This window comes from Nelumbo lutea, chromosome 1 (assembly GCF_056320005.1).
Source record: "Nelumbo lutea isolate HS-2025 chromosome 1, American lotus-T2T, whole genome shotgun sequence".
Taxonomy (NCBI): domain Eukaryota; kingdom Viridiplantae; phylum Streptophyta; class Magnoliopsida; order Proteales; family Nelumbonaceae; genus Nelumbo; species Nelumbo lutea.
The window spans coordinates 181,317,741-181,338,870 of record NC_142684.1 but is presented as its reverse complement, the minus strand read 5'-3'; the positions used below and the strand labels follow the sequence as shown (position 1 = coordinate 181,338,870).

Sequence of the window (21,130 nt, the reverse complement as noted above, 5' to 3'; positions counted from 1 at the left end):
GCAAAGACTGGAACAGAACCCGTCGGTTGAAGATAGGGAAATCAACTAGGATCAGGTTAGCCAAGGAAGTAAACGAAGAAGCAGCTCCACCTTGGAAAGGAACACCAAACTAAGCTTCCCAGTCTTCTTAGGCGGAGACCCCATCCCGTTGGCAACAATGCATCTGGATGAAGACATAATCCTCTGGTATCAGTGGTATCGTCGAGGGCACCCTCGTATTTCATGGCTCGACTTCACTAACGCCCTGTGTGTCCGACTCGAGGCTTTTGGTTATGAAGATTTTGACGAGTCTTGCGAAGATAAAATAAGTAGGAAGTGTTCGTGACTACAAGTTGGAGATTGAACGTCTATCGTTAAGAGTCCAAGGGTGGCCGGAGAAGGCTCTGGTCAGAGCTTTTGTGGGAGGACTCAAGGAAGGAATTCGGTTGGAGGTCAAGGCGGTGCACCCATCAACTGTAATGGCCGCGATAGCCCTAGTGAGGAGGAAGAAGAAGATCAGCAATCGGAAGAAAGATCGTTGACTAACGAACACTGGGCTGAGACCATACAACCAAAAATCTCTCTACAGGCCCTAGCGAGGTTTTCATCACCCCAAACCATGAGTGTGACATGTCTAGTTTGGGGTCACCAAGCATGGTTTTCAAAACCGAATTGGACCGGACGGTCAGACCGGAAAAGCTGGTAACCAGTCAGCCATCTGGGTCTGGTTTTACTAAAAATTGGAAAATTGAAAAAAATGTTGAAAAGTAAAAAAAACATTGACCCGAGCGGTCGGACCGCTAAACCGTTAGACCCGGGCAGCGGTTCACGGGTTAATATTTTTATTTTTAACGTTTTGAATAAAAAAACAAAAAATAAAATGCCAATTATATCCCACGATTTTCGAATCCCAATCCCCAGTCCCTTATTTGGTTTAGCCTTTAGGGTTCCCGAGTTCCCTCCTCACTCCTCAATCCTCTCAAGTCTCAACCCTCACACCCTACCATCTGCAACAGCCATGAACTCTGGCATCCGACGACAGCACACCGACGGTGACCGGCGAACGACTTGCAGCAGTGGCAGACTACCCGAGCCCACTGGCGGCGAATCCTTGAAGGTATATTTTTTTTGTGATTTAATTGATTTTTTGAATTCTTTGGACCTACTAGAATGGTAATGTATATGCTTGTTTAGTAAGCATGAATTAATTTTTCTAGAGATTTTTTTCTTTGGTAGGATTTCTAGAGACAACTTGAGATTGAAAGAATGATTGGGGACACTTAATTCCTTAATCCTTATTTTTATTGATTGATGAGGTAGCTCTTGATTCAACTGAATCAGTCAATTTTGTTTCTTTTTCTCTTCACAAAATATGTTTTGATATGAAATTTATGTTTTCTTCTCAAAATATGTTCAAATATTTTTTTTCTGAACTGATATGCTTTTTTCTTCTAAAAAAAAGGTGCTTATTACATATTCTTGCTTACATATTTTTTCTATAATTTTTGGAAAATTTTCTATATTTTTTTGGATTTTTTCTGTATTTTTTGGAATATTTTCTGTATTTTCTGTATTTTATTATATTTATTTGTAGATATTTTATTTTTTTCATATGTTGTTATTTTTCCTATATTATTCTGTGTATTTTTTTTTTGTATTTTATTTAAAATTCTATGTTATTTTTTATTATATATAAGTATTTTTGTTTATTTATTTATTTATGACGTCATGGGTCGAACCACTCAACCTGGATGGTTGAACCACCGAACCGGAAAACGGTGCCTTGACCGGTTTGGTTTTAAAAACCATGTCGCCAAGTGTCCATCTTGCAAGTGGTAGCACTCTAAACTTTGTAACCATTGTGCTAGTCAGATGATTGGGATTACCAGTTCAGCCCATGGCCTCATTTAAGGTCCATGTGCAAATGGGACCTTGCTCCAATGTGATGGAATTTGCATAGACGTTGGGTTACACATCCAAGATCAACAATTTCTGGTTGATCTTTACCCACTGAAGTTAAGTGGGGCCGACATTGTATTGGGAATTCAATGGTTGCAGCAGCTTGGGCCTGTTCTATGCGACTGGGCCCGTTTGTCTACAGATTTCATGATAGAATGAACAAGAGTGCATTTGCAAGGCCACTCAGCTAGCCGAGCCAGCCCAGTAAGCTTGGCATCCATGTTGAAAGAAGCATGAGACCCAAATCAGCTCATTATCTGGGGATCAAATCATACAGGCCCAACGTTATCCCAGGCCCAGGATACGTCAACCCAAGCTGATTACAAACAACAGCTCCACAACATTCTCCAACAATATGCTGCAGTTTTCAAGGAGCCAACGAACCTACCTCCAACAAGGAATCATGACCATAGAATCCACTACTGCTGGATGCGTCTCCTACCGTTATCCCTATTTTCAAAATCAAGAAATTGAAAAGCAGGTTCAAGAACTGTTGGATAAAAAATTTATTCAACCCAGCCACAGCTCGTTTTCTTCACCCGTTCTTCTTGTCAAAAAGAAAGATGGGATGTGGCGATTTTGTGTGGATTATCGGGCACTTAATAATATTACAGTTAAGGACCGCTTTCCAATTCCGGTAATAGATGAGCTCTTGGATGAACTCAAGACTGCAAGAATTTTCTCAAAGTTGGATTTACGGGCTGGATACCATCAGATTAGAGTCCATGAAAGTGACATTCCAAAAATGGCCTTCCGGACTCATGATGGCCACTATGAGTTCCGGGTAATGCCGTTTTGCCTCACCAATGCCCCAACAACCTTCCAAGCCTTAATGAATGACTTGTTTAGGCCACATTTACGTCGTTTCATATTAGTCTTTTTTTATGACATTTTGGTGTACAGCCCAACATTTAGTGGATTTGCAGATTACTCTCGACATTCTCTTACAAAATCAGTTGTATGCCAAAGAATCGAAGTGCGCCTTTGGGCAAGCCCGTGTACACTATTTGGGCCATGTGGTGGAACATGGGAAGGTCTCAGCAGATTCAGACAAGGTAGGTACCATCCAACAGTGGCCAACGCCACGTAACACCAAGGAACTCCGGGCATTTCTAGGACTCACAGGGTACTACGATGCTTCATTAAAAGCTATGGGATAATTGCAGCACCACTGACAGTCCTTCTAAAGAAAGACTCTTTCATCTGGAACAACAAAGCACAAGTAGCATTTGAAGCCTTAAGAGCAGTGGTGTCATCCCCACCAGCTCTAGCTTTACCGGATTTCAACAAACCTTTTGTGGTTGAGTGCGATGCACCGGGACTGGGCGTGGGAGCAGTACTAATGCAAGATGGTCAGCCCCTTTCCTTCTTCAGTAAGGCATTATCCACCACAAAACCATTCTTCAGTCTACAACAATGAATTGATGGCAGTGGTATTGGCAGTTCAACCTTGGCGCTCCTACCTGCTAGGCCGTAAGTTTGTGATTAAGACGGATCACCAAAGTCTGAAATTCCTACTGGAACAACGGGTCCTTTCTCCAAAACAGCAGCGTTGGGTTTCAAAGTTAATAGGTTTTGATTACACTATTGAATACAAACCGGGAGCAACAAATAGAGTTGCTGATGCACTGTCACGTCAACCCAAACATGTACTGGAGAGTATACTCCAATTGCATGTGTTCCAACAACCCACTGCAGCACTATGGGACCAATTATGGGAGGAAGCAGACTAAGGAACTCCAAGCAATAAAGGCACAGTTGTTGCAGCGTCCAGGGGACAAACCGGGTATTCTATCTGTAGATGTATCAGTCTTGAACACTAATAAATTTCAGGTTTGGAGAGGAGAGAAAGTATAGAGGAAAGAGGAGAAAAAGTAGTGAGAGAGTAGTAGAACACAAACTTTGGAAGGACAGAATCTCAATCATTCTGCCGCCGCCACTTCTATTTAATATTTATAGATTATGCTAGTTACATGAAATGACACATCTGGCCTTGGTATTTACATAACACATAATAATGTAAAACTGAAGAATAAGTAACAACTAGAATAACAACAGCTTACCCTAGGAAGACTAGGTACATTCTACCCTATGGACAGAGTGAGACCACAGCTGTGGGGCCCACATAAGTGTTCTCTACACTCCCCCTCAAGTTGGGAGTAAATGTTTATCATTCCCAACTTGGATAGATCCGCCTCTAGCTTTTTTCTTGATACGGCTTTAGTGAGGATATTTGCTAGTTGCATACTGGATGTGATGTAAGGGAGGCAAACTTTTTGAGATGAGACCCTCTCTCGTACAATATGTCGGTCAACTTCAATGTGTTTGGTTCTGTCATGCTGCACTGGATTATGTGCTATGTTAACAACCGCTTGATTATCACAATACAACATCAGGGGCTTCTCATACTCAATACCCAACTCCTCAAGTAAAGATCTTAGCCATAGGATTTTAGCCACTCCGTTAGCCATGGATCTGTATTCTGCTTCAGCACTAGACCGGGAGACAACATTTTGTTTCTTACTTCTCCAGGAGACAAGGTTACCTCCCACAAGGGCACAATATTATGAGGTAGACCTTCTGTCATCAACACTCCCAGCCCAATCGGCATCCGTATAGACCTCCACTTTCATGTGGTTATTGTTCTTGAACAGTATACCCCTACCCGGGCATCTCTTCAAGTAGGCTAAAATTCTTTCTGTCGCAAGAAGATGTGTGGTTCTAGGAGAATGCATGTACTGGCTGACAACACTAACAGCATAAGTAATATCTGGCCGAGTGAGGCAGAGATATAGGAGCTTTCCTACCAATCGCTGGAACATAACCTTGTCTTCAAGAAGCTCCCCACTCTCTGCACTAATCCTGTGGTTCTGTTCAATGGGTGTATCTATAGGCTTGACACCTAACTTTCTAGTTTCTACCAACAGGTCTAGGACATATTTCCTTAGAGAGATAAAGATCCCCTGTTTGGATCTAGCAACCTCAATACCCAAAAAATACCGGAGTACACCAAGGTCTTTCGCCTCAAATTCTTGATGAAGGAGCTGTTTAAGGGACTCAATCTCATGGCTATCATTCCCTGTCACCACAATATCATCAACATATACTGCCAGTAGTGTCAAGGAGGACTCTACCCTCTTGATGAATAGAGTATGATCTGACTGGGCCTGTACATAACCAAACTTCACAAGGGCTAGTCTGAATCTATCGAACCAAGCCCAAGGTGACTGTTTCAAACCATACAAAACCTTGTTGAGCCGGCAGACCTTCTTACATGTTTCTGCATCATAGAATCCAGGAGGCAAACGCATGTAAACCTCTTCCTACATGTCTCCATTCAAAAAATCATTTTTCATGTCCATTTGGTATAAAGGCCAAGTGTGACTTGCTGCAAGGGATAATAGGACCCAAATGGTAGTCATCTTGGCTACCGGGGCAAAGGTCTCCAAGTAATCTATGCCATAAGTCTGTGTGAACCCTTTTGCAACTAATCGAGCCTTATACCTCTCAATGGATCCATCTGCATTATGCTTCACTGTAAATACCCATCTGCATCCAACTGGTTTCTTTCCTTTGGGCAGATCAACTACCTCCCAGGTGTTACTTTTCAATAGGGCATCCATCTCAACCTGCATTGCATCTTTCCATTCCGGGACAGATAGGGCTTCTTGCACTGTTCTTGGAGTAGGGACATTGGAAATGGAACTAAGGTAGGACCTGTAGATAGGAGATAGGCGATCATAGGATAAAAACTGGGAAATACAGTGGGTTGTAGATGTGGTACAATGTCGTTTCCCTTTACGGACTGCAATCGGAAGGTCAAGGTCATCTATAGGAGGTGAAATGGCAACAATAGAGGAAGTCTCTGTGAGCCCTGGGACTGTAATACCTAGACTTGGAGCTATAGATGAGATTGGAGCTGGCTTGGACTGCTGATGATCGGGATCAACCTGCCTGCACCGCTTGTGATAGACCCTCAACTCTTGATCCCTCTGACCACCTTCATCATTGCAGCTTTCCCTCAACTCCTGATCCCTCTAACCGCCCTCACCATTGCAGCTCTCATCACCCAATGGAATAGGTAAAGGAACTGCCCCACTCTCACTGCTCTACCCCTGAAGACAAGGACTCAAAACCCCACTCTCACTGCTCTCCTCCTGAGGAGAAACCCGAGGATAATAGGGTGTCTCCTCAAAGAAAGTGACATCCATGGAGACAAACTTCCTCCCTGAGACAGGATCATAGCAGCAATAACCCTTTTGAGTTTGTGCATAACCAAGGAAGATGCATTTAGAGGCCTTGGGTTCGAACTTGGAGTGATGGGGTCCGAGAAGCTGAACAAAGCAGGTACAACAGACAGTTTTAAGGGGAATAGAAAACAAATCCTCACTTGGGTATAGAAGGGAAAAAGGTGATCTCATATCAAGGACCTGGGAAGGGACCCGATTAATAAGATAAACCGCCGTGAGGATAGCATCACCCTAGAAGCGAATAGGAACATTGGAAGTAAACATGAGACTTCTAGCCACTTCCAAGATGTGCCTATTCTTCCTTTCTGCAACTCCATTCTGCTGAGGTGTACGAGGGCAAGAGCTCTGGTGGACCCCATGGTTGAGAAGGTAAGATGTCAATGATTTAGCAAAGTATTCCTTTGCGTTATTAGATCTGAGAACTTTGATCTTGGTATCAAATTGGGTTAGGATCATTTGGTGAAAGTTTTGGGTCAGGGCAGGTACCTCATCTCGTGAACGCATGAGATAAACCCAAGAAAAACGGGTATGGTCATCAACAAATAACAAGCAATATCTGTACCCACCCATGAAGGAATGTGATAAGGCCCTCAAACATCAGTATGCACAATATCAAAAAAATTATTACTCATTTTATTGCTCAATAAATAAGGCTTTCTACAATGCTTAGCAAACTCACAACTTTCACGCTACAAATGAGACAACTCAATAGACTCAAATAAAGCTGGAAACAGACTCTTTAGAGATTGAAAGGACAAATGACCTAATCGGCTATGCCAAAGCATAACCGGACTCACACTCTGAGAAACAAAAGACATCTTCCTACTGACTCTTCCTGACGGAACCTCTCCCCGAGCAGATAGATCCCATTCGTCTCACGGCCAGTCCCAATCACCTTCTTCGTCTCCAAGTCCTGAAAAACACATCGGTCAGGGAAGAAGGTTACTGAGCAGTTCATATGCTTGGTAATACTGCTGACTGAAAGAAGGTTAGTGTCAAGCTTAGGAACATGTAAAACAGATGACAGGGAGATAGTATCTGATAACTTGATGTCACCCTTCCCAGAAATAGGAACTGGGGAGCCATCAGCAATAGATACTTTACCCCTACCAGAAGACAAATGGTAAGTGGTAAACAGTGAAGGCAAGCTAGTCATGTGATCGGATGCACCTGAATCTATTACCCAACAAGGTTCAGTAGTACCTTGAGCTGAGGCATGGTATGCTGAAGCTTGAGTACCTGAATGTGCGATGGCAGATGTGGCAGGAGCTGATGGTGACTGCGGTGGCTGAGCTGAATTTCCAACTTCCTTTTCTAACTGTATCAGGGCAGCCCGAACTGCAGCTAAGGTCTCTAAAGGTGTTCCTCTTGTTCCAGATGAGGATGCTGAATCAGTGTTCATGGCCACATGAGCAGTGCCCTTCTTGCTTCTCAACTTCGCAGGAACCAAGTGAGGATGTAGTTTCCAACATGTTTCTTTTGTATGTTTGGGTTTCTTACAATGTTCACATACCACATCCTTCTTGTCTTCCTTCCTCCTGTCCTTCTCTGAATCACCTCCTGATTTGGGTGTGACCGCTACAAAGGCTGGTGTGAGGGGCTGAGGTTGCATCATCACTTTCCTTCTGGTCTCTTCACTATGTACGAATGAGTATGCCTGAGAGAGAGTCACACTGTCTCTAGTCAAAATCTGTTGCTGCACAATATCATACTCTGAATTTAGGCCCTCCAGAAACTCAAACACCCGGTTTGTCTCGACCTGCTTTCTATATATCTATGCATCTTTGGGACTCTCCCACTCAAGAGTCTAAGTGATCAATTTCACGCCACAGGGACTGCAAGGTAGAGAAATATATTGAAACTGGTTTCTCTCCTTGTTTAAGATTTTTCACTTCTCATTTCAATTCATATGCTCTGGCAACATTAAGGGGTTGGGAGTAAGTTTCTTTCATCACATCCAGTGTCTCCTTAGCTGTCTTTGCCCACAAGTAATTGCGGCGAATATGAGGCTGCATAGAATTACACAGCCATGTCATAACCAAGTAGTTTTCTTGGATCCACTTGGTATACGTAGGGTCTCCCTTGGGGGGTTCTTTCACATCTCCCAAGAGGTACCCTAATTTACCTCTTCCCCCAATAGCCATCATAGCTGATTGGGCCCATTCCAAATAGTTTGATCCATCAAACTTTACGGTTGTAATCTGACCACCCGTCTCAGAAACACCATCATAACTGATGTTCCCAAAGCTGCCTTCTGCCTTATTTTTAAACTCCATCTCGGTCAAGTCTCAAAGACAGCACTTGGACTACCAACCACAATAAAAAATAGTGCAGAACCGATCTGTATTCACAGTGTATGTGCACAAAACTGGGATAACTCTGATCTGAAACCAACTAGCAAGCACAACAGCAGCTGTCCGTAGGGTTCCCACCCCTTAAGAGAGTTCGAAAAACCCAAAAGACTCTGAAAAGAGCTTGGAAGTAAGTCTGATATGCTTGGCGGGTTTTAACCAGTCCTTAAAGTGCACAGTTCAGTTGCACAATCCAATCAGTACCGTATAGATAGACTTGCAGTAGGGTTAATATGAAACCCTAGAATCTAATCAATGCTAACAACAAACTTGAGGACAGCTCCAGGTAGATCGCAAGGTTCAGTCTAACACTAGGGCTTGCCGCAAGATCACTTTCTAACCCTAGAGCAGAGAGAAACAAAGCTAAGGCAGTTCGGCCCATCAGTAGGGTTTGCTGTAAAACCCTAGTGAATCGAAGGGAGAAAACCCTAGAATGGTTGGGCCGCCCTCTCCAGATAGGTCCAACCTATCTTCTCTGATGGAACTTCTCTTAGAAAATAAATAACTTACAAGGAAAGAGTGTTCGCTGCCTTCCAAGGTTACCCAAACCCTAGTCTTCTTTGATCCTTCCTGACCACCAACACTCTACAACCGTGACAAGCCTTCAACAGCTACTAACCCTTTTGGCGATCTCTAAGAATCAGTCTGCGAACTCCACCTTTTCAGCTTCCAGTCCTAGGAGATTCTCATGTGGTCGGCTGGTACTAGACTCACATGAGAAACCCTAACTTGGCTTTGATACCATGTAGATGTTCAAGACTGCTATCACTAATAAATTTCAGGTTTGGAGAGGAGAGAAAGTATAGAGGAAAGAGGAGAAAAAGTAGTGAGAGAGTAGTAGAACACAAACTTTGGAAGGAAGGACAGAATCTCAATCATTCTGCCGCCGCCACTTCTATTTAATATTTATAGATTATGCTAGTTACATGAAATGACACATCTGCCCTTGGTATTTACATAACACATAATAATGTAAAACTGAAGAATAAGTAACAACTAGAATAACAGCAGCTAACCCGAGGAAGACTAGGTACATTCTACCCTATGGACAGAGTGGGACCACAGCTGTGGGGCCCACATCAGTGTTCTCTACACTATCCCAGGGTCAGTGTTGTACCATAAAGGTAGAGTGGTGTTACCCGCAGACTCAGATCTTTTGGACCAGCTAATGAATTACTTCCATGCGACACCGATGGGTGGACACTCAGGAGTCCTACGCACATATAAGAGAGTGTCGTCCCAATTTTATTGGAAGGGTATGCTAAAGTTCAAAAGGAAATACATATCTACATTCCAGGTATATCAGCAATGCAAGTATGAGGCCCAATCCCTAGCTGGCCTGCTAAAACCATTATCTGTACCCAGCCAAGTTTGGGAAGATATTTCTATGGATTTTGTAACAGGCCTACTGACATCTGTCGGTAAATCAGTCATATTAGTGGTGGTTGATCGCCTTACAAAATACAGCCACTTCTTAGCACTGTCACATCCATTTACTGCAACTACAGTGGTTGACACATTTGTGCGGGAAATAGCTCGTCTTCACGGGTTCCCAAAGTCTATTGTTTCCGACAGAGATCCAGTTTTCATCAGCCTCTTTTGGAAAGAACTTTTTTGCCTCCAAGGTGTACAGCTTAGCAAATCCACAAGCTACCACCCACAGTCAGATGGGCAAACAGAGGTGGTCAATCGTTGCTTAGAAACATATTTATGATGCTTCACCGGAACAAAGCCAAGACAATGGTTCAGCTGGTTGCATTGGGCTGAATGGTGGTACAACTCTACCTATCAGATATCAGCAGGAATGACCCCTTTTAGGGCATTATATGGTTGCGACCCACCCACACTGATTCCCTATGAGAAGGGTTCTACAGCAGTAGCTTCACTTGAAGAACACCTGCTGAATCAAGACATCATTCTACAGGAACTTAAACAGAACCTGCTCCAGGCCCAACAATGGATGAAACAATCATATGATAAACATCATAGAGAAGTACACTATCAGGTGGGTAACATGGTTTACTTGAAATTGCTCCCCTACAAGTTGCTTTCTGTACAAAAACAGCGATGGAACAAGCTGGCACCTTGCTACTTTGGACCTTTCAAGATCATGGAGAAAATTGGACCTCTTTCATATAGATTGGATCTCCTACCAAATTCAAGAGTGCACCCAGTCTTCCATGTCTCGGTTCTCAAAAAATGCTTGAAACCGGATGCCATAACTCAACCACATCTTCCCAATTTCTCAAGTATGGACCTAGAAACAGAGCCGGTGCGTATCACTAATTTCAGATGGGTCAAGAAAGGCACCCACATTGTTCCAGAAGCTTTAGTTGTTTGGTCACAGCTGCCGGAAGAAGATGCAACATGGGAACCCCATCTACAACTGCAACACCAGTTCCCCCATATTGACCTTGAGGGCAAGGTCCAACTTAACTGGGGGGTATTGTTAAGACCAAGAGCTGCGGCAAACCAAGAACTGTGCACGGAAACAGCCAGCCTACATATCAAGTCTACAAGAAAAGGGAGAAGCCACGTCAGCGAGAGGTTAATCCAAGTGGCAGACTGTTAGAACAGAATAACAGTCCTACAACAAACTGTAACAGTCTTGTAACAAACTACATTCCTGGGCTATAAAGACCTGAGGAAGAAATAAAGAAGACAGACATTTCATTCGAACAACTCCCTCCCTCTCTCCCTCTCTCACTCTCTTTCTTTCTGTCCTTCTCTCTCTGTTTTCCTCTCTCCTCAAGAGCTTGGTTCACTCTACGAACCCTGAGCTAGGCAGCTCCTAACAGATTATTGTTAAGACCAAGAGCTGCGGCAAACCAAGAACTGTGCACGGAAACAGCCAGCCTACATATCAAGTCTACAAGCTCCAATTTAATAAGTTAAATGGAGAGCAGAAAATCTGGTTAGAGAGACCATTCTCAGAAGAGGAAATTAAGGGTGCAGTAAAGAAGCTAGAAAATGATAAATCACCGGGTCTTGATGGGTTCTCTAATCTATTCTATTTAAAATGTTGGGATATTGTGAGGAGTGATCTGATGCAGGTGTTTCAGGCCTTTCACACTAATGCCTCCTTTTAGAGAAGTCTGAATGCAACTTTCATCACTCTCATTCCAAAAATTGAGGGGGCTGTCAATATAAAGGACTTCAGGCTCATTAGTCTCTTGCACAGTTTCTGCAAAATCTTGGCTAAGGTTTTGGCTGAAAGAATGAAGTGTGTGTTAGGCAGTGTTATCTCTTGTAACCAAAGTGCTTTTGTCCCGGGTAGATAGATGGTTGACTCTGTTCTCATTGCTAATGAACTGTTGGAGTCTAGAAGAAGAGAGGGGACCCCAGGTGTTCTGTGTAAACTGGATATTGAAAAAGCTTATGATCATGTTAACTGGCACTGCTTGGATATGGTTTTGGAGAAAATGAATTTTGGGCAGCTTTGGAGAAACTGGATCAAAGTTTGTGTTAAGACTCCTAAGTTCTCTATCTTAATTAACGGGCAAACGAGCCTTTTGGAAGTTCAAGAGGTTTGAGGCAAGGTGACCCTCTCTCTCCCCTACTCTTCATTTGTGTCATGGAAATTTTATCTCTCTTTAGCAAGAAGGCTACTGAGAATGGGCTTTGGGAGGGCTTTGCAATTGCTCCAGGGAAAGAAAAAGTCAATATTCTTCAATTTGCTAATGACACCTTATGCTTTGTTGATGCTTCTCCTAATCAACTGGATGCGGTGCTTGGAATTTTGAGTTGGTTTGAGGTGGTGTCTGGCCTTAAGGTTAGTTTGAGTAAATCTCAGATTATCCCTGTAGGTCTTATTACAAATCTAGAAGTTTGCGCAGAAGTTATGGCTTGTCAGACTGCCCATCTTCCGGTCAAGTACTTGGGGCTCCCTCTGGTAGCTAAATATACTTCCTCTCAGATTTGGAATCTAGTGGTTGAAAGAATGGAGAAGAAATTGGCTTCCTGGAAAGCTAAATACCTTTCTTTCGGGGGGAGAGTGATTTTGATTAAGAGTATTCTTTCTAATTTACCTACTTACTACCTCTCCCTATTTCCTATTTCTTCCAAAGTGGCTAACAGAGTGGAACAACTATAGAAAAACTTTCTCTGGAGAGGTTGGGAGGAGGAGAAGAAGGTTCATGCTGTAAACTGGGATCAAGTGTGTCTTCCTAAGGAAGTTGGAGGGTTGGGAATAAGAAAATCGAAGAAATTCAATTCTGCCCTCTTGTTTAAATGGCTTTGGAGATTTGCAAATGAAAGAAATGCTTGGTGGAGAAAGCTGATTATGGACAAATATGGAGTGGACTGGGGTGATTGGAGATCCAATTCTCCTATTTCAAGAGGGATAAGTTCCATTTGGATAGGCATAATGAAGAACGCTAGTTATTTGAGGAAGGAATCGGTTACAACTTGGGTAATGGGGAAAGAATCAAATTTTGGAAAGACTCTTGGTGTTCTGAAGTGTGTCTGGAAGATGCCTTTCCTCTCTTGTATCAAATTTCTGTAAATCAGGACTCCTCGGTGGCTGAGAATTTCAATGTGGATGGTAACTCTTTCATTTGGAACCTAACTTGTAGGAGGCGCCTCTTTGACTGGGAAATTGAGGAGTATGCAATTCTGTTGGGCCTGCTCCAGAACCAGAGGATTGACCCAAACATGGAGGATGCTTGGAGATGGAAATGGGAAGCCGATGGCATGTTTTCTGTTAAGTCTATGTTCAGTAAGTTGATAAGTTCAGGTCAGGAAAACTTTTTGACTAGGCAGATTTGGAGCTCATTCAGTCCTTCTAAAGTGAAGTTTTTGCCCTGGATCTATCCAAAGTTAATCTAGTGAAATGTGGCATTCAGATTTCGGATATGTCATGTGGCTTATGTGGTGGGGTAGTAGAAACTACTGAGCATCTGGCCTTACATTGCCCAGTCTCGAATTATATTTGGAGGCATTTTCTCCAAGCTTTGGAAATCAGCTAGGTAATGCCAATTTCTGTTAAGGATCTGCTGTTGTGTTGGCAGATTGAGGGTCTCAGCAAGAAAGGTATCTTGGTTTGGAAGACTATCCCGGCTGCTGTGCTTTGGACTATCTGGGTTGAAAGAAATAACAGAAGTTTTCAGGGCAAAGCTAAATCTTCAGAGGAAATGGTGCAGATAGCTGTGGGTAAACTTCTGTCCTGGGTGTCGGCATCGGAGTTGTTTAAAAATCAGAATTTGAGTCAGTTGTTTAGATCTCAAAACTGGTTGTATCTGTAATTTGTGGTGGCTCTAGGCAGCCTCTAATGGCCTAGGCTCCTTTGTACTGGTTCTTATTTTAATAAATTACCTTACCTTTTCCAAAAAAAAAAATATCAAGTCTACAAGAAAAGGGAGAAGCCACATCAGCAAGAGGTTAATCCAAGTGGCAGACTGTTAGAACAGAATAACAGTCCTACAACAAACTGTAACAGTCTTGTAACAAACTACTTACCTGGGCTATAAAGACCTGAGGAAGAAATAAAGAAGACTGGCATTTCATTCGAACAACTCCCTCCCTCTCTCACTCTCTCTCTTTCTCTCTGTCCTCTCTCTGTTTTCCCCTCTGTTTTCCTCTCTCCTCAAGAGCTCAGTTCACTCTACAAACCCTGAGTTAGGCAACTCCTAACTGATTGGTAGCAGAGCATGACCAATACGCAATCTACAGCCATGGAAGCACGGGTTGATCAGGTGGAAGTCGAGCTCCACCAAGTTTCAGGCGAGATGCGAGGTGTAGCATTCAATGTAATGTTTTGATGTTCTAGTTGAAGCTTTACCATTGTTATTTCTAGCTGATTGATATGGCTTGCCTATGGTTGTTTGGTGGTAGTGATTGTTGATGGGATGTGGTTGACTAGTGTCTCCCTTTTGGGTAACATTTTCCTTGACTTAATGGATAAGCCCCTATGTTAGTAGCTGCTAAAATTGTGCTTCAATTTTAAGGGTCACTACTTATTATACCATTTTTTAATAACAGTAACAGTTTTATTAATTAGAACAGATCATACTTACAAAGGAACATGCATCCCAGAGATTTGAGGTAATAAGATGCCATCAATAGAGTATACAAAAGTTAATTTGAAATCACTTCCCCCAAAAACATCCTCTCTATGTCTCTGTCTCTGTCTTTCTCTACCTTTTGTTTAGCCAATACATCTGCCAACCCATTTGCACAGCTATACACCCAAAGAACTTAAACACTGTTATGGGCCTGCGAATAGGATCTCGTCACAGGTCAGTTAATGGGGAAAACCTCTTGTTTTCCCTCATTTCTCCCTTTCCTCGAGGTACCTATCTTTGGCGCCTTAATGGTGATTTGTTAAAGAGATCAACTCTCCTCTGCTCTTTCTTGACTGAAAATTTCGATCCCCTCATTGAATATCATCTGCTCCTTTAAATAGGAGATTACAAGAAGATAAGAGTCCTACTTTAGGAAGACTTCCTAATAACCTTTATCTATACTACTGCCCAATTAATAAGAACACTGAATTTAGCTAAGATAGAAACAGATAAGATAAGAACACTGAATCTAGCTAACACATAAGATAGGATAGGGACACTGTATCTAGCTAACAGATAGGATAGGATAGGGACACTGTATCTAGCTAACAGATAGGAACACTGAATAAGATAAGATAGGAACACTGAGTTAATCACCCATTACTGCTGCTGTCCATTAAACTCTGAATTAATCGCCCATTACTGCTGCTGTTAGTGGCTGTAAAAGCACCCATAACAAACACTTTATCCCTTTCAAGCTCATTTATCCCTCAAGAAATTTTTATATTGCCATGGACTTCTTTTTTCCTTTTGAATCCACCAGACTACCACACAATCACTTTGGAGTCACCCTCTATGATGATGTGATGCTTGAAATACTCCCTCTCTTTGCTAGTCTCAACCATTATCCTTTTGGTGCAGAGTAGTGTCAAAGTCTCTCCATTGCTGTTCCTGAAAATTCCCTCTATGCCAGAGGGACCGGGGTTTCCCCTACTACAGCCATCATTGCTAGTCTCAACCATTAAGCAATCATTTTCCAATTTTTAACAATGTCATTAGTGGAGAAAGATCTAAATATCAGTGACCTTTATCGTGATACTACCATGACCTTTTTGTCTTGTGCCTTATTCCTGAAAAGCCTTCCATTTCTTTCCTCCCAAGTTGATCATAAAACTGCAGCTCTAGTACATCTTCATATTATCTTTCCCCTCGTTGGAGGATTGAAAATATTAGATACATCTGAGGGGGGGAGCCACTTGCATCCAAAGACGGCAAAAAGCCAATCCCAAATAGCTAACACAAAGAACAAGAGATCAACAACAGATATTTATTAAACCCTCTGAGAGCACCCACAAGAAAGTGATCTGTTGTGAGTTGAAGAGGCTAGAAGGGGTGGGGTAAACAGAAAAGGACATGGATCGAACTAGTAAGAAATGATTTAAGCGCTAATAATTTAACAATGAATATTGCATTAAGCAGAACAGAATGGCAAAACAGGATTCATATAGTCAAGCCCATATAGTTGGGATAAGGCTTGTATGATGACAATATTTTTCCACATGTTATTTTTGTACTGTCACTTGAAAGAGAAAAGAAAAATACAGTTATAGGCCTAAGATAACTAGCAAAGGCTTAAATACTCCAGTTTTGACGATACAATGGTTAATGAGAACTAAGAGGATTGGAGCCATATTTCTGCCTTAAATTATGGAGTTCAATAAAGAAACCCATGGTTTTGTTTATCTCCCTCCAATTACATTTATCTGCAACTTGAGACAGGCTAAGCGTTTGCACTGTTTATTTTGGGTAATACCCAGATGGCTGATGGCCCGATGCAGGCTTCATGGTCATGGACATGCACAAAAAGATATGTATCACCCCACAACCCCCATAACTTTCTGCTTATGTTTTGTCCGTGATTTCATATCTCCGTGACTGACAAGGCTTATGATCCCCATAAACTCTGCTTGCAAAGCCTGATCAAATGAAAAAGAAAAGTACAAGGAAGGATAAGAAAGAAATTAGAGTTTCAAACCCACCGAATCAAACTGATCATTTTATGTTATCAATTTGTAGTATTAGAGATTAGTGGGCGTGCATGAAATACTATACAATTATGATCCCTACATGTGCATCAGTAGACTTATGGGGCAGCTGAACTATCTGCCTACGCCATGTAATTCCTTTCTCCCATTGCATAGATAATTATTGTCCTGCTCGACGTTTGCAGATTATAGAGGAATGCGAGAAACGCATGAGAAGTGAAGATGTTGAAGAGTTGGTGGAGATGGTTGTTCAGGTTTTACCGGAGCATCCAGCATCTGTGGGGATTGAAAGAGGGACAGATGTAGATAAAATAAGTCCAGATCAAGAGTTAATGGAGGCGAACTAAGGTTGTATGTATTAATTCACATAGAAGGGAGACTAGTCCCTTTTGTTGAATGGCAAGCTTTTCCTTCCACCAACAAGGCAACAACTCTTGCAATTTATATTGGGTGGCATTTGATAAATCTGAAGTCTGATGTCTAAAAAGTCAAAAAGCTATTATTTGGGTCTAAAATCTGAAAAGAAGTATAATGTTTGATAATATTTGAAATTAATTGTGAAGTTTACTATTTTACCTGTGGAAATAGAATGTTTGGTAATATTTGAAATAATAAAAATAGTATTCAAAATAATATTAAATAAAAACATTTTAATTGTTATTACTAATGAACATTATTAAATATTTTTATTATTACATAAATATTATTATTTATTTAAATGAAAATGATATTATTTATTTTATTATTATGATTATTATTACTAAATAATATTTTTAATATTATTCAATAACATTTTATAATATTTAATAATAATAATAATAATATATGATTATTATTATAATTATTAGTAGTAGTAGTAGTAAGTATATGATGATTATAAAGGCATTATTAGATGTCAGAAATACGCATAATGTCAAATGCCCCTTAGCCTCTTAAAAGCAGGTTTTTTGATCTCTAAGAAGCCAAAAAAAAGTTGAGAGCAATTTTGAGTTTTGAGTAGTGAAAACTTACTTTTATTCTTTTTTTAATCTTCAAGTAAGGTTTAGTAGTCCTTTTTTTTTTTTTTTTTTTTGGTAAACAAAGTTGTCCAATATGAATGTTCCACCCTCCGAGAAATTTCTACAATTTTGTCCCTATGGATAAATCTATTTGATTTTTCTGTACATTTTTCTACATTTGAGAAATATATTTAATAATTATTTATCATTTAATTAACTTATACTATTTGTTAATTATAATTTATAAATAGATTTAACATTTTCATTACCTTAAATATTTTTTAATAATTTTAATTTTTTATATTATGGTTTTATAATTCTTTAATATATATTACTTTGTAGGATAATGTATTTACATATTTTATAACTATTTATTATTAATTTATTGATTTTAGTTATTATTTAATTAATTATAAATGTATTAATATCTATTACCACGTTTCATTGTTCAAACAAATTTTAATAACTTTTAATTGCCATTATTATTATTATTATTATTATTATTATTATTATTATTATTTTACAATACTTATTGTGTTACTTTTTAAATAATGCATTCTCTTTGTTTTTTGTAATTATTTAATTAATTTATTACAAATTATTTATTGAATAAAATTTCACAGATAAGTTTAATATTTCTTATTTTTCATTATTTTAGCTTGCTAAATGCTTGAACTCAGCTGGAAGGTTATCAAGTCGGGTTGAATTTGACTTGATTCGAGTAGTTAGTTGAATCGAGTTTGAGCTTCATAATACCCTGATTGAGTAGCTCACAAGCTTAATTGAGTTTTTTAATAAAATGATATTTTTAATATATTTTTATCTTACTCCGTTTGGTTGTTGAGAAGGGATGGGATGAGAAGGAAAAAGTTATTTTCTCATTTTGGCATTCTGGTGTTTGATTGATGAGAAGGAAAATTTACAACTGCTTCTTCTCTTCATCGTAGGCTGCGCCAACTTTTCTATGAGATATGGTCTGCTTATATTTCTGCAACTTGGTTCAAAACCAGCAGTGGTGGTTTCTTCGGCAAGAATAGCAATAAACGTCATGAAAACTCACGATCTCGAACTCAAAACTAATGGTGTCGATGATCTCTCTATCCTCTTTTTTTTTTTTTTCCCTCTTCTTCTTCATCTTTTTCTTTGCTTTCCTCTCTACTTGAACCAGTAATGATAGCCAGACCTTTGTCCCTCCCGTTTTTCTTGATTTCAACCCCCCTTGTTTTTCTTTCTCATTGGGGTCGCACTGAACATTCCAAGTTTTGGGAAACCGTGTCTCGCTGTTTCTCGGCCCATCTCACAAAACAAATGAATGAAAATGAGAATCAAAGAAGAATATTTTCATTTTTTTTCTCCCTCGTAACAAGCAAACAGGATTGACATTTGTAAGCATACAAAAAAACTAGTCATCCAATGAAATTAAATGTCATATCATAATAATTAGTACCATGTAATAAAATTGATGTTCAATGTTTTGTTTTTAGACAAAATAAAAGAAAAATTTTAAAGGGAAAATGGAGAAATAGACTACCATGTAGAAGCTACAATTACAAATGCGAAATGGGCTTGATTGCCCACAACACCAATCTAGCACTTGATTGTATAAATTCCATCTATTAATTGAAATTACAACGTGTAACCCAAAAAACCCAAGCATATAATAGAAACTAACTCAAAGAAACAAAAACCTAAGTCTGAATTTTAAAATTACAAATCCCATGGTTATAAAAATCATAAATAAACAACAGGACTAATAAAACAGTCATATATAAACACAAATACAAAAAAAAAACATGTTAACATAGATCATATTCATGGTCATCATGAACCATAAATGCTTATTACCATTTGATTTAACCTAGAGGAGAGATTGAGAGAGCAACTGATGGGGGTGAGCTACTTGTAAACTCCAAATCAACATTTGATTAAACCTATAACAAACAAATTTTATAAAAATTAGTAAACTATTACAAAGTGATGGGGGGAAGAAGAAAAGGTTAATACCAAAAACCTATTTTTTTTCAAGCAAAACTTTGCAAAAAAAAGGAAAAAAACGAAGAGAGCTAAACAATTCCGTTGAATACATTTGATTGGGAACAAGGAGAGATTTGTGCAAGACCACAAAAAAAAAAAAAAAGAAGAAGCTGTGATCAACTATGAGGGGTTCCTCACTTTTTCTTTCGTATTGTGGCACTGTGGGTTGCAACGGAGCACCAATAGAGGGAAAGGTTGAGACAAGGGTCTAAATATCGACACAGGCTGATATGCCCAGTGTATCAGCATGTGTTGGTGCTTTTTTATGTTTTATTATTATTATTTTTTTGAAATCGGTTCAGAGGGGCCGGTTTAAGGCCCGGCTACCCTTTGAATCAATGGCTAACTTGATACAAACCCTGTAGAGGTGTATTGAGAAACCACCGGCACGATACATATCAGACGATATGGGCCGATACGTGTCGATACTTTGAACATTGGATTGAGAGGCAGCAAGCTAGTGATTTCTTGATGCAAAACTAAACAATGTATTTTGCTTTATAAATTTAGTGAGGCTTATGAGCATTAATTCAAGCAAAAAATTTTATTGGTAAAATATTCAAAGTCGGTTAGCATTGAACTCAAATAAAACCTAATTGAGTTTGAGCCCGAATTGTTCGACTAGCTCGATTTGATTACACCCCAACCCTATAGTCGAGGGTTTTGAGTTTACATTGGTTTTTATTCACACACACACACAAAAAAAAAAAAGGTTTAAAGTATAATTTGTAGAACAATGAAAAAACTTTGGCCGTCGACGTTATAATGCTCTTCACAAGTTCTATCCACAAGTTCAGTTTTGCTATTACAAGGTAGGACTATAGCAATATATCAAAGGTTTTGAGTTCATGGTTTTAGCATGGGTAAAAACCATGTTATATCAAAAGTGGTTAATCTCTTATAATTCATTCATGTAAAGCTTAAGTGGTGTTTGGTATTGAATGCATTGTTGGATTTTGCCTAAAAAAATCAGGAGAAAAGCTAAATTTGATACAAATTTCCAAGTTTTATTGCTTATTTCCTGTTTATTCCTGTATCAAAACACATACACATAACACATTATTAAATGTTATGTAAGAAAAAATGCTTTTCCTATAATAAGAAACTTGAAAAGACGATTTTCACAAAAAAAAAAAATTGAAGTAAAGAAGTACCACCAATTTGATACTGGTGATCAACTAGATAAAATGCTTGGCTCCAATACCAAACACCCTCATGGTTGGAGATTGGTTACCAACAAGCCATCTCTTAATTAATTTGCCATTTAATTTAAGTATCCATTAGAGTGAAGCAAAAATAAAAAAAAAATGGAGAAAAAAGAAATGGATGGAGTATTGGTTAATATACAAGACTTTGTTTTTTTTAACAAGTGTAAGATCACATACCATACACGTGTGCAATAAGTATGCTATCTTGATTTAGCTTTTTTGACTTGTAACATCCATTTCATAAGGCATGGATGAAAAAAAAAAAAAAAAAACAATTTGTGTGATTTGCTTATTGTAACAATTG

General features: G+C 39.6%; 1 protein-coding gene and 1 long non-coding RNA gene across 6 annotated transcripts in view; one reads left to right on the top strand and one right to left on the bottom strand.

Moving 5' to 3' along the window:
* LOC148879619 (uncharacterized) overlaps window positions 1-17,171 on the top strand; it is a 40,635-nt gene extending 23,464 nt beyond the window's left edge. For all 5 annotated transcript variants that reach the window (XM_088961204.1, XM_088961207.1, XM_088961206.1 and 2 more), the window contains one exon: window positions 16,772-17,171. In XM_088961204.1, coding sequence (XP_088817330.1) covers window positions 16,772-16,933 — 162 coding nt within the window. In that variant the 3' untranslated portion in view covers window positions 16,934-17,171. The remainder of the gene's footprint in view (window positions 1-16,771) is intronic.
* On the bottom strand, window positions 15,994-16,786 carry LOC148879620 (uncharacterized). The gene is made up of 2 exons (XR_016104299.1): window positions 16,669-16,786; window positions 15,994-16,517 (listed from the first exon to the last, which is right to left on the bottom strand). It is a non-coding gene; the product is annotated as an uncharacterized LOC148879620 (long non-coding RNA).
* Window positions 17,172-21,130: the final 3,959 nt, after the last annotated feature.